General features: G+C 44.2%; 1 protein-coding gene across 2 annotated transcripts in view; it reads right to left on the reverse strand.

Moving 5' to 3' along the window:
• disc1 (DISC1 scaffold protein) overlaps positions 1-14,935 on the reverse strand; it is a 103,952-nt gene extending 89,017 nt beyond the window's left edge. The window contains exons 1-3 of one of the 2 annotated variants that reach the window (XM_063191570.1): positions 14,351-14,935; positions 4,759-5,903; positions 3,428-3,497 (exon numbers count right to left, since the gene is read on the reverse strand). In XM_063191570.1, coding sequence (XP_063047640.1) covers positions 3,428-3,497; positions 4,759-5,903; positions 14,351-14,444 — 1,309 coding nt within the window. In that variant the 5' untranslated portion in view covers positions 14,445-14,935. Of the gene's footprint in view, positions 1-3,427; positions 3,498-4,758; positions 5,904-11,334; positions 12,836-14,350 lie in introns of those variants that run through there. The other variant, XM_063191571.1, reaches the window with a different exon arrangement.
• Positions 14,936-14,957: the final 22 nt, after the last annotated feature.

Genomic DNA, 14,957 nt, shown 5'->3' on the forward strand with positions numbered 1-14,957 from the left:
CTCCTCTTGGAGCTTAGTTTCTCAAACATTAATTTATTTATCACAAAGGAATAGCTTGACATCTCACCACCCACCGTCATTGAGAAGTTTACGTCCAATCCTTGCTATACAGTGCTTCCAATTACTTTATAATATATTAAATAGAATAAGTGAGATCAATGTACCTAATGAGACTAATGCAGATTCAGGAAAGTTCTTACACTTTGCTTCCCGGGGGCGGGGTGTGGGTAGAGTGGGGGCCCATGGTAGTGTGGGGGCCCTAGGTAGTGTGGGGGCCCTAGGTAGTGCGGGGGCCCTAAGCCATCTGGGCTGAGCAATGCATCACTTTAGAATAGGGACCCTTATTCCACATCTGTTTTCACACTGTTCAGGGTTTGTTCACACAATGTACCAGGAGCTTATACACATTGTATTCTGGCCCTTACTGCTTACTCATAAATAGAAATCTAGGTCTACTAGGTCCTTACTAAGGTTATATTGGTAATAAATCCCTAATTGGGCATGAACAAGACATTTGTGAATACATGCTTAACAACTGTCTTATTTTGCTTAGTACATGCCTTACAAGTTACTTACACAGGCATTAATATTGTATGTATTAGTGCTAAAAGATGTATCCCTAAAATAAAGTGTTACCGTGTGGTTTTGGTTTGCATACACTCAATGGCGATCATATCTGCTTCTGTAGAGGCTATGGGGTGAACTTAACCCAAGCATGAGCTACATGTGCACTGAGGAACCAGTTCCTGTTCTTAAATATTTAAATACATATTACATACAGCTGCACACAGCCAAACACAATGTTACTATATGACACTATAAACACACTTGCACATTCAGTGGTTAGCCAGAATGCATGGAATGGCACTGAGAGGTAAGGTATATGTTTTCATTAGCCTACATATCAAAAAAAAAAATCTCATTTTGTGATCTCACACGACCAACATTTTGAGAGCGCAGAAGGTTGGACTGCAAAAAAAGGAAAAACAAAGCAGTCCTGACCTACTTATTACCTTTAGTGAGAGGGGGAAAAAACTCCAGCAATTTATCAGAGTCACGAGAGATCAGCCCATTTAAAAATGATGACTCCCGTCATCTGATTGAGCCCAAACCTGAAATGTGGGTCAAGAACGTGACCTGGTTTCATTAAAGGAAGCCACTCACTGACATGTTGGCATACTTCTGAAATGTGCTGAGACTCAATCAAGGTATCCAATACCTGACAAATTAGATAGCGAGCTAGAGGAATGTTTATTTGATATTTGTCAAGAGATTTTAATGATGCATCATAACAGACCATCTTTTCAGCCAATATGCATGCAGCTGGTCAAGTAAGTTAGTGTCCAAAATACGTGTCAAATTCTGAGACAGTTCTGTGTCATCTGAACCTGCTGACACGTTTCCCATGTGCAATTTTTTTTTGCATAGATTTCAAAGACCTCAATATAGTTTGAAGTTTCTGACTACCTCCAGAGATTCTAGAGATTGTGACTTCCACGCATTCTGACTTCAGGAAGCTAATTAAGACCTTCTGTATATGCATGTGACTGTGTCTACAAATAAGAGAGTGTGAGTAAGTGTGTGTTTGTGTGTGTGTGTGTGTGTGTGTGTGTGCGTGTGCGTGTGCGTGTGCGTGTGCGTGTGCGTCCGTGCGCGTGTGCGTATGCGTGTGCGTGGACATGCGTGCGTATGTGTGTATGTGTGTGCCTATCTGTCTGTCTGTCTGCCTGTCTGTCTGTCTGTCTGTCTGTGCATGTGTGTGCATGCGTGTGTGTGTGTACACATGCAGGTCTGTATTTAAACAGGGGCCTTTAAGAGAGGTCACATTCCAAACTCTGAGCCTAATATGACCCAGGCATCTGCATGACATGAGGTCTCCAATAGAGAAATGCACAGAGCACAACTCTGGGATTTTAACATGCTCTTCACGTGATAGTGGCCCACACAAACACACACATACACACATGCACACACACATGCACACACACACACACGCACACACACACACACACACACACACACACACACACACACACACACACACACACACACACACACACACACACACACACACACACACACACACACACACACACACACACACATTTAGTGTAGATAAAGTGTGGTAGTCTTCTGTTCATAAGACGACAAAACATCTATAAATAAATGATGCGTCATAACCGTGCATAATTTCAGCCTGTCTACACTATCCTTTTCGACCTACACACCACTACGGCACTTCAGTGTCAAAACCCACCCCAAGGATGCACTACTACTACACATCTGCAGTTGTTTTTGCTTACGGCTTTCCTTTAGCCAAAACCACCACTGTCACACACACACACACACACACACACACACACACACACACACACACACACACACACACACACACACACACACACACACACACACACACACACACACACACACACACACACACACACACACACACACACACACACACACACACACACACGCTCTCTCTCTCTCTCTCTCTCTCTCTCTCTCTCTCTCTCACACACACACACACACACACACACACACACGCACACGCGCACACACACACACACACACACACACACATAGACACACACACACACACACACACACACACACACACACACACACACACACACACACGCACACACGCACACAGACACACACACAGCGACAGGCAGTCAGCAACTTTCTCTGCACCACTATTTTAAAGTGCCCTCTGAGAGCGAAATGACCTTATATGGAATGAGGCTAAAACTGACACACTGAATCATTCTATGTCAAGGTCATGTAGGCTACTAAGCAACAGAAAGCTGTCTGAGAGAAAGGGAGGTTATTTTTTGACAACAGTTACACCTGACTATACTGTGGTGCTTGAACTTGCATTTAATACACTACGGGTCCATCTCATTATCTAACCTCCCATCTTTGCCTTGTGCTTGTGGCCTCGTGCTTCACCGATGTCTCTACCTCCGTGGATGAAAACAATACATTTCCCCACTGTCAGCCTAGTAGGCACAACAACTTTTGGGGGACTTGGGGTTCATATACCAAATATTGCCTAGGCTCCTATGACGGTGGATTTTCCACTGTCTCTTTTTATACTGGGCTGGGCTAGGCCAAAACCTGGCAAGAACTGTTGCCTTGGTAGCAGTTCCATCTCAACTGGCAGGGCCATCAGTAAGTCATGGGTGGTCGTGGTGCTTACAGGTCATTTTTTTATTGGTTACCATGGCAACCATTCCGTTTAGAATCGGAACATTGGGGTCTTGACATGTACAGCTGGCCCAGTTGGCCTACAGGAGTACACAACAGGAACTGTAGTCCAGGGCTTAAGCTTTGTTTTCTGGGCTGCCAGCCCACAGTAGGCTATAAACATGGTTAATGGCAAGTTGCAAAATAGATTGTGAATCTTTCTTTTTTTTACCTGAATCATAGTCATCATCCAATACTGCCTTCTGCTGAAGTCTCTGAAGCTTCAACATCATGGATTCAATCTGTAATGGAAAAACACATACCGGTAATCATTACCACCAAACATAAAACACAACAATATATCTCCGACTTCAGTACGTTTCAGTTCACACTTAAAATAGTCATATTGTCATGATTTCAACAAAGCTTCTATTTGTGAAAGCTCTCTGGATTACTGCCATGCAGACGTATGTTTTCAAAGGCATCTTTTTTTCCATTCGTTTGTATTCAGGCGACAGGAAACAGCTGGGAGGTGTCTGTCCCATGTCCCATGACAGCAATATTGTCATAATATGGTTGTGGTGGTGGAGCACATGTTTATGCGACCTCAAGCTTCAGGCCATCCGATGAACGAGACAGGAATGTGGTGTGGATGAAAAGGTTAAAAAATAGATATCAGAAAAGCACAGTATACAGAGACTATCATTTGCAAATATAAAATGTTGCATCTCTGTACAAAGCATTTCTTACAAATAATTGTATTAAAATGCTTAAAGTGTACTTCTAATGTGACTAAAAAGTAGGCAACGTTTGATAAGGGGGCATTTGAGGAGAGCAGACCCACAACAATTCATGTAATGAGGGTGTACGCCAGTCTTGACACTTTAACAATGCTGCTTACACAATGCTCATTACTGTGAGCAGTGGTCAAAACATTTCCTAAGTAAATACACAATATAATTTGATTCATTGGTCCTAGTAATTGCTCAAAGATTTTGTGAAACCAGTTCAAAGCTTTTCACAATGAACTCTGTGGTAACGACGATTACAAACTTAAGACCAAGAAAGGCTAAACTGTTTCCATGGATTGATTGTTGCTCAATCATTACTGTAACACTTTTGTTCTGAATGAGAACACAAATGATGACAAGTGCTGAGTTCACATAGAGTCAGAATGTTCAAAATCGACTTAGTACCTTCGAATGAAGAGTGTTGTTAACATTCTTTTTATCAGATAGGCCTACACATGAGTAGCGCGGCTAGGGCTAGGGATTAAAGGAACAGTCCACCACCAATGATACATGCTACAAAGGAAAGTCACCAGTATCAGAAAACATCTGGAAGAAAAGGAGGAAGGTGTTGTTATATTACTACCTTGTTGTTGGCCCTAGGCCATCCTAAGGCAAGACACAGTGCTGCAGTATATTATTATTCAATTGTGGTGATTTCAAGTTTTGGCAAATAGCCAAAATGCGTTTGCTTTTTGGACATGGTGGTAATCTAAATAAATAATGAGACGCAGTTTGTGAGTGCGGATTTTCTTCCTTCAATTGTGGTGATTACCTTGGTGTTGGCCCGGGTGCTCTTGAGGCAGTCCTGCAGCGCCCCCTCGTACTTCTTCATCAGGGCGTCCCAGCTCTGGTCCCCCGAGGCCGGCGGAGTGGCGGCGCTCTCGTAGCCCGAGGTCATGGAGGTCATTGAGGCCGCAGAGGTCACGGAGGAGGCAGAGGCGGCGTCCGACAGGTCGATGGAGAGGGACGACGTGGCCTCTGTGTCCAGGGAACAGCTGTCCGAGTCCGCCGGACTCTCCCTGGCGTTTGCCGAAGATGAAGAGGATGAGGATGATGAGGACGATGGTGAGGGTGACATTCTCTCACTGCCGTTCCAGGGCATGGAAACCCTCTCACTGTCACCTCTCCACAGCTCCCCTTCTAGGAACAGTTCCGGAATCGACCGTACAGTCTTACCGGCCTCATATGTGAGGTTCCCCTCCTTACAATCCGAACCCCTAGGAACCGACAGGGTGCCTGAGGTTCGACTTGAGGCGGCCTGAGAGGTGGTCCATGATTGGTCTGAGACGCCGGATCTCAACGCTGATTGGTCACTTGTTGTTGAGGACTGTTGTCCTCTTTGCTGAGGTCTGTAGGAGCTGCCTAGGCCAAGGTCAAGGTCAAGGTCAAGGTCACGTGGGGGTGATTTGCGTTTGCAAGAGGGAGGCTCGGGTGTGCGCTGCTGCTGTGCTAAGGAGTCTTTACATGGTGATTGATCAGCAAACGACCCATCCAAGCTGGCGTCCAATGACATCTGAATGAAGCTGAAGCTGGAGTTGAACGTGTCCCTCGCCGGGGAAGTTCCTGAGTTATGCAACACATCGGATCTCGAGGAGCCCCGGACTGAACAGCTGTCCTCCTCACGGCTGAAAGCGAAGCGTCTCGTCTGATGGCACGAGGACTCAGGTGACCCGCTCACCTGATCTGGTCGATGACACTTGGCCTTGATGGGTGACACGCCATTACTTTGATCGCCGCTGCGGCCGTTGGTGCAGGAGGCAGAGGTAGGCTCCGGGGGTCCGTGAGGGAGGAGGCAGAGTCCGCTGTCCTGTTCCCCGGGGACGGTGCACTGCTGGCGGGCTAGGTCCGTCCTCATGTACCCCGGCCTTCGCTGGCTCCTCTTCCGGGAGACGCTGGCTCCCGATGTACTTGGGCCACCTGTTTACACAGAGATTATACAGTAGATTAGGTTCAATTAGATTAGCTACGAGCATTTATGTAGCCTAATACCATTCAAGGATCAACCTTAAAGCAAGACATGTATGACGTTCGTTCACTGCAATTACTATTACATGCATGGTATAAGATAATCGCAATTGGTTCACTGTGATGGGAGTCCTGGACTTAGAATCGATACAAAACACAGTGCTACACCAGTATTACAAAAATCAATTAGTTGTACTGGTGGTTAATAAATGCACTTTTACTGGTTATCTCTTGTATCTGAGTGAGGAGTTGTGCTTTCTGAACTCCAGCTGAACTCTGAGTATTCAGTCTGATTAAGTGAATGACTCGGACAAATGCGTGGGACTACATGTGCAGGGGAGCGTGTCTATGTTCCCACAGCCCATTGGTCCCACAGCCCATTGGTCCCACCTCACTAAGATTTTTAACATTATTTTTAGGCCTATTGGTTCTCTTAGATTACTTGGAAATGTGGGAACATGGAGATGTAGAGCATAGGGCTTATATTTGAATAATTTCTTAAAACTGTGGGAACATGGAGCAGCAGGAATAAGCTGGGACCATTTGGGCTGTGGGACCAATGGGCCATGGGACCAATGGACTGTGGGAACATAGAGCTGACCCCCATGTGCAGCTGTTGAATGCTGGTTTCTCATCACTAGACGATCACTAACTTTCCCCCGCGAGAGATTTGTGAGAATGTCCTCAACAGAGCTTCACAGACACTCTAACATTTATACATTTTTACTTAACCAGTTAAGAGACAACGTTATACATTTTCTATTACCATAATGGCAATGGCTAAGTCGTAATGCATTACTAAAGGACCTGTGCTACGTCATAGTCGTGTAATACTATGGTAGCTAACTTTCCAATGACTTTTACAGTGTTCTACTGGTGGAACGGCGTGCATTATGACTGATTGGTCTATAGTGAAAGAATGCAATAACGCAGTAATGAGGCAACTGCAGTGCAGTTTCTCTGCAAACTGGCAGCAGCCACATTATAATTAATTTCAACCCCATGATGCACGTCGTTCCACGAGTGGAACATTTTAATAGTCGTTTAAAAGTGAGCTACCATAGTACTACAATACTATTACGTAGCACAGGGCCTTTAGTAATGCACTACGACTTGGTCATTGCCATTATGGTAATAGAAAATGTATAACGCTGTGTCTTAATTGGTTAATGTCAATTAAGAAATGACTGAGTTAATAAAGAGATTTAGTGAGTCAATAAGGAGAAACAGTAGGAGACGAGAAAACAACTGCCTCTTCTAAATGCATGGAATGAAGAAAATGTGATCATAGTGCTAGAGCCTTATCACCAAGCAAGCAAGATTCAACACGATCCGTCCATCCATCTAACCATCACTTGAACATAACTGAGATCTGATGACAGAGTAATTGCACCAATGATTATGGGGAATGTTTTTTTTATTTTTTATCTGAGCTCTAAACACTTCTGTGTTGGAGTTTCCCCTTACTGTGTTTGCCTGGGCAAGAGCTACCAAGGCGATATGAGAGCGCACCCCGCATATCGAATGACACCCTACAAACAAAGTCATGTGTGGATGTGCCAACCATGGGAACAACAGACTATGTGTGCGCGCGCGTGTGTGCATGTGTGTTCATATGTGTGTGTGTGTGTGTGTCCTACAAACCCATGAAGCATGACCAGTGTGCCTCATTGTGCAAGCCTCATCCAGCTGTTGCTACATACCATGCAGACAAAGTCGATTTTTTTTCACACATTATATTGACCCATATGCATTACTGACCCATACAACCACACACACATCTACAACGCACAAGGCCAAAACCGCACAATGGGAGCAATGTAGGCAAATTGTACCAACTATTATGTCCTATTAGGTGTTTCAATGGTAACATCTGAGCCATGCAGTCCTACTATAACAGCACTGTGTGGCGTGGCGTGTCTTCTTACTACCACCATCACTTACTCAATTGGCCGCAGTGGTTGCTGCCTTTATTTAATGCATCAGCACTTATTTGTTTAAGCGTTTGCATGGGGCTGCCTGTTCCAGTACAAAGGCTGAAAGGCAAAAGAGAGAGTTGGTCGGCGAGCAGAGCTTGACTTGGTCTCTGTGAGAAAATGAATGTTGCCAGTGGAGGCACAGACAGGCAGCGGAGGACGCCTCGTCTCAACAGACTCTTTGTGTTGTGTGCAGCTGTGGCAAAGTACCCCCCCCCCCTTCCTCCTTGTTTCACACGCACACGCACACACACACATACACAGATATACAACACACATGCACACACACAGATATACAACACACATGCACACATCCGTTGACACACTCTCTCTCTCTCTCTCTCTCTCTCGTCCTCTCTCTCATGCTGTTTCTCTCTCACTAACTGACCATCGCTGTTTGGCCTTTAGTAACACTGACCATGGCGGGTGTAATTGTAACCCTCTTGGTTCTTGGCTCAACAAGAGCTGAGCTAAACACAGCTGAGGACAGCAGGCTGTCTGGCAGAATATGTATTCTTTTCAACAACCGAAAAGACAAGAATTGAAAGCAGTAACTTAGCTATTTACTGTAAAAGGTGTTATATACAAAAGTTCAAGTTATCAGTTTAAATAACTACGTTATGGAGTTACAGAGCTACGGAGTTGAAAACCCTCCTTTTACTGTAATTTAAGGCAGCTTGTCAATGGATATCTGACTGACTAGTGACTACACTATTGAACAAAATATCTATTAGAGGGCAATTAACCCGTTAAGACATGGCGTTATAAATGTGTTGTTACCAGAAAGGCATTGACCAAGTCGTATTACTAAAGGTCCTGTGCTATGTCATAGTATTGCAGTAGACTACTATGGTGGCTAGTTAACTTTCAATGATTATTAACAGTGTGCCACTGGAGGTACGGTGTGCATTGCAGAAACGGTGTGAAGGCAATGAATTGCAGAAAGCAGGCCTACTACTAGCCATGTCATAATCAACAAACAACTGTAGATAATCAATAATAGGGAGAACACCAAAATTAGGCTTGCTTAATCCAGTATTGTAAACAAAAAGGTTGTATTTAGGAGTTATGAACTTCCATACCTCATCAATTCAAAGGTAATCAGTCAATGGATGTCTGCCCGCCCCCATTTGTTATTGCCCATTTATTACCATAAAACCGTTGGTTTTATTGACTGGCAACAAAGGCGTGAAGTAGTCAAAACAAGCCTTGCAGGTCCTTAAAGTAGTGACCCGGCGACCTTCAGACCGTGTCATGATGTCATCACAAAGGCATGTGGAGTAAGGGGCGGGGTGAAAGAGCTAATTGCAACAGAACCCTCTCGACATCCTCTTAGGAAGCCGCTGGAGTCGGCAGGACAAAGGGAGGGCATTGACCACCCTTCTCCTCTCACTCTTCATGCTATGGCCTACACCCCCACGACACCCCCCACCATAATTCACTCTCTCTCCAACCAGTGTCTCTGTGTCTACTGTCTCAGTCTCTCTCTCTCTCTCTCTCTCTCTCTCTCTCTCTCTCTGTCTTACTGTCACTCTACCCCCTTTCCCTTTGCCTTACCCTCTTTCTCTCTGTTTCTGTCTCCTTCCCATTCTCTCTCTCTCTCTCTCTCTCTCTCTCTCTCTCTCTCTCTCTCTCTCTCTCTCTCTCTCTCTCTCTCTCTCTCTCTCTGCCTCCCCAAAGGATGGACCACCACCCCAACCACCCCAATCCCCCCGTGTCATGTTACCCAGGCCTCCATTAGCGTTGTCTGCTCTGCATGGGTAAAACTGGGGCTTGGCTGCACCACACATCACAGCATCTGAGCATCTGAGCATCTGAGCCCTGTGGTGAAATTTGAGCTGCATGTGCCGAGCCCCATCTGCCACACGTATTGTGTAGCACTAGCCACCGGCCGGCGTCAGCACCGATGCAGTGCTGAAGATGAAAGTGACAAAAATGTATACAGTAAAAACAATGCAGTGTTAAATCAACACTTCGAGAGTTGGTGAAACTTCCAGAGAGTCCAAGGGAAACAAGAAGAATCACCGACCACTGGAAGTGAACCTGAGAAAGCATTAAGCGAAACACGTTGTTCACCAAATAATATAAAGCAGCAAAATCAAGTCCACCAGTGTGCGCTGATTGTTGTCTTGTTTCCCTTGGATTACTGATGACTGCAATTCACCAACTCCTGCAAACTGGCTGTGCATAGGAGTTTCAGATCTTCTTGAATCTTCCTTCCAGAGAGTATTTAGTAGTCTTTATAAGTACTCTTTAAGTGTTGAATTAACACCACCTTTTTTACTATGTAAAGATTTCCACTGTGCAGGTTTAAATGAGCGGGTGCAGCACTACTTGTAAAACATCTGTCCCCATTGAACTACTCTAGTGCTCTCTCCAGTGAAATCCTCAGTGTTGATTATGCAGTGTCTATATCAGTTATATCAGCCAATCTACAGTTAGTTTTACTCTATTTTTATAGACCATATGCCATATGCACCCTAGAAAAGTGTCAATTTTGAAAATGTTGATACAACACAGCTAGATTACTTCCACGAGGAGGATACATGGAACGGTGGTATGCTAAAAATGACTGTGTGCTGAAGCCCTTAATTTCCTTCAGGATTAATGAAGCATCTTTTTCTCTACTAATGCTAAAAAAAAACTGAGGCTGTTTTCCCCATACTATAGGAAGGAAATGTCTGCAGTGCAGAGCTTCTGCTAACCCTTTTGTTAGCAGCAGAAGCAGCACTTTGGAGTAGCAGACAGTAAAATATGCAGCGTTAATTCAGCACTTAGAGGGTACCCTGGGGCCAAATACACCCTAGAAGATGTTAAATCAACTCCCTATGATTTGATTAACACTGTATTTTTACTTTGTAGAGCTGACAACTTTGTCTTTGACTGGCCATGAACTCACTCAACAGCAGTGTTCCAATTCTTAATCCTCAGCACCCCAAAATAGCTTTGCTCTAGAAAAGAAAAGAACCAACCGCCACACCGGTCAGTTACATTGTTACCCTAAGACAGTTACATCATGTTTGCCTATATGCTCGACAAGTATTGTGTGAATTCACAAAGTGTCTGGCTTCACATTCAGAAGTACTGCTTGAAAAACACACACCAAATGAGTAAATCTTAACCCAAAGCAATTGGACTTGACTTGGAACTTGACTCACTAATTTAACTATTCTGGTAGCAGTGACTCCACATTTTTCACAGGCAACACAAGTAACAGTAGCCAATGACTGACACAATTACTGAGACTGAAAAGGGAAGGTATCACCATGGCATACTATAGTAAGAAACATGGTTCTAGCATACTGTAGTAAGAAGAAGCATGGCTTGTCAGGTCTCAAAACCAGACAGCCTGAGAAAAGACAGGAGCTGGGGGTATGTCTAGAGTAGAAAGATGGCTGTGTATTTACCTTAAATGATTAAAGAGGCCCTGTTAGAACCCTCTCAGCTGAAACGAGCTCTCCCATTGGCTGCGCGTGGTTCTTCAGCAGCACAAGAGCGCAGGAATGTGGAGGAGCTCGTAAAAAAGAGGAGAGTTTGAGCAGCGAACGCATCTGTCTCCGACACGCATATTTTTTGGTGTGGTGTGAGCAAACGTGGCTCAGCTTTGAAGCTGACTCAAGCTGCCCCAAACTGTCACTTACAGCAAAAGCTGCCACGCAAATAGAGGAAGTGAGAGTGGATATTTTTCGCAACTGGTGTTTTTTCTCTCTCTCTCTGTAACTCTCCTCCTTTCTGAAACATGAGATGAAGCTAGTGTGAAGAAGTGTGTGTTCGCTAAACAAAAAGAAAATGCCGGAGGAGAGGATCCAGGTACACACTACCACCCTCTTTTTTGTCTTTGTTTTGGTTTATGTAGGCCTATCTGTTTTCCTTCCTACCATGATCCCTTGTTTACACTGTCAAGTCCAAGTCTATAAGCAGACAAAAATCCAGTTTAACTTAAAATCAACAAAAATAACTATCTAGGGATTTGTTTGAGGAGTTGCTACACTTCTAGGAAAAGAATCCACGAGTCTCATTTCCTGCACTGTTGTGTTTGCATAAAGTGGCAGTTGGTGACTTTCAATCTGTGTGCGAGATACTGAATGACCAGAGTTTCTAAGCTTGGCAATGGAGGTCCGTCCGCGCCCGTTGCTAATTTGGCACTGCTTGCTTGCTACACACATCCTCTCCCAGACACAGACCAGCTGGGAGATTTTTGAATCCAGACAAAGCAGTTTCCCATGTCTGTTAAGAATGATTTTTCATCCGCGTCATTTTAGTCAAGACTTCAGTTGTAGGCGACATGATTTTTTTTTCTGTACCTTGAAGCATATACAGTAGCTTCTTCCACAGAAACTTTATCAGTTCTAATGAAGAATAATGAACAACTGACTAAGTCGCTCAATGGTAGACACAAAACAAATTTACGCTACAAAAAACATATCCAGTGAGTGGCCTGCAACTAAACTCTTTTGGCCGTTTCCCAGGTCATCCTAGCGAAAAAGCGTGTTTAGTTCATCCTAGGCAACTGGATTTCTTTTTCGTATAGCTTGAAAGACGTTTTGTGTTTTCTGCTTCAGTTGCCTGCAACTGAACTCTTTTTGGCAGTTTCCCTGGACAGATCGGCCTGGTCTGGTCTGGTTCGGCCTCCTGCTGCCTAGGTGTCTGTCTGTCTGCCATCTGACACAACTAAGGAGTATTATGATGGTGGCTAGTTGCAGACAGCATGACCTCCAGGTGACTCCTGACTGAACACCACACAGCCTTGCAGGTGGCCAGCAGACCTTTGTGATCGCCATCCGTGGACCAATAACATCCCATTACATCAGCTGATGCCTTTAACCAGAAAGGAGTTATAGTTATTATATTGGTTACGACCCCCGGAGCAAGGAGAGGTTAGGTGCCTTGCTCCAGGGCAGGAACCTAGCTGTGCCTGTCTGTCTGCCTGTCTGCCTGCCTGCCTGCCTGCCTGCCTGCCTGTCTGTCTGTCTGTCTGTCTGTCTGTCTGTCTGTCTGTCTGTCTGTCTGTCTGTCTGTCTGTCTGTCTATCTATCTATCTATCCAAATTCTCCTCTTCTGGTTGTGCAGGGGTAAAATCCAAACAAGGTGAAATTAAATGACCAATTAAATAACCAAATGATGGAATCAGCATTCAGTTGAAATTAGAAGTATCTATCTATCTATCTATCTATCTATCTATCTATCTATCTATCTATCTATCTATCTATCTATCTGTCTATCTGTCTGTCTGTCTGTCTGTCTGTCTGTCTGTCTGTCTGTCTGTCTATCTATCTATCTATCTATCTATCTATCTATCTATCTATCTATCTATCTACATTTGTCATGTATGTACAACAAATAGGCCTATTAGCATGTAAATGCCAGGTAGAGGACAGCATTAAGTGTGTCAGGTAAGGCCAACCAAAAGCAGGTAACATATGTGAGTGTCTCTGTCTGTCTATGTGTGCCACTGACCCTAATCCTCTCTGCTTGACGAGGATGTGCCAACATCGCCTTATATAAGACCTTACATTGCCTCCCAATCCACAGCAGTCAACATGCCACACACAACAATGACGTATAATGTCACCTCAGGTAAAAGAAGTGTTAAATACTTCAATGAAATGTATACTTCAATTAAATTCATAGCCTACTACAATCTCTCTGTTTTTGCAGACAATGGACGAACCACCTTTGAATTCACATCAAAGCTGGATTATTCCGAAAGAATAATTATATTTGGAATGTGGTTTTTATTTTGACTGGGTTTAGGCCTTCTCGCAGCCTTGGGAGAAGGAATAACATTGTTTCAGAAAGCAAGCCTTTGAAATGGGGCCCTGGTGTGTATTGTCATTGGGAAGATGCTGACTCGAAAACCATGAGAATTTCTGAACAGTCTTGATTAAAAAGCCATGACCTCTGATTCTGTCTGATACAGCCATCCAGTAACCCACTGCTGAACTACACATGTGAATGCAGTAGGCTACTTTCTATTTTGTGTCAATAAAATGTATTGATTCACGTTTAGTGACCTGGTAACAACAAATGCAGAGCCCATGCACATCTACTAACATAAACCATATGGTGGAGTAGGCCTGTGAAGAAATCCTTCTGTAAATTCCGAAAAATAAATCAAGTTCAAAACTTCACATAAATAACAGTTTCATTCTGGGCACGATAGGACGAGCCATAATTACACCACACAGGGATTTTCATTGTCAATTTAGCCTAGATTTATGTCAGCCTGCTGCATGTTTACATGGCTGACACTGCGAACTGCACTTAATTATTGTAAGGGACATCAGTATTTTACACATTATGAGTAGGCATTCTTAGATTAAACATATCGTCTCTCTCTTAGGCAATGCGCATTGGCATTACGATGTCTGCAAAACTTGTAGGCTATGTGGATACAAACGAGGATAAAAGATAATGGGTTACCATCCACGAGTGGTGCGCATCGGCGAAAGTGAAGGCTGTCTGTGTTTGCCATCAGTGTGCTCGGGGATTCCAGCGTGACCATCCCGGCAAACATCTCGACAAAGCGGTTTAGACGATCTTCACTGTATCCTTTACGGGATTCTCCACTGGCATGATATGGGGAGGGAAAAGTCGTGCTGTGAACAACTGCAACTACGCCACTGAGCTCATTTCCGTTAGAAAGCTTCCAGTTTTTCCCATATATTCAAGAATTCTTTTGCGTCTCCAAATAGAACATAAAACGTGTCAAGTCGGTGAAGTGTCCAAAAAAGACTTAGGCAAGGAATCCTGTTGTTACCAGAAAACAAAAACGCGCAGAAATGATAACTGCTATTCAAGGCTATTCTCCCAGGCAGTGTACACCTCGGTCTCCCCGTCGGTCAAAAATCAAATCTGTCAGGCACCAGTGGAAGACTGAAAGCAAAAGAACGTGAATCGTTGGATGATAGCGACTCACACCGTTGCTCTAATTTGATGGCTGATTAGATGTTGTATTCGATGGACGGGAGAGGGCAGCCCTTCCTCCGTGCCCTTTGGTCCGTTATGTGGCTATGTGTCGTTGTAATAA

The sequence above is a fragment of the Engraulis encrasicolus genome, chromosome 24 (assembly GCF_034702125.1).
Source record: "Engraulis encrasicolus isolate BLACKSEA-1 chromosome 24, IST_EnEncr_1.0, whole genome shotgun sequence".
Lineage (NCBI taxonomy): Eukaryota > Metazoa > Chordata > Actinopteri > Clupeiformes > Engraulidae > Engraulis > Engraulis encrasicolus.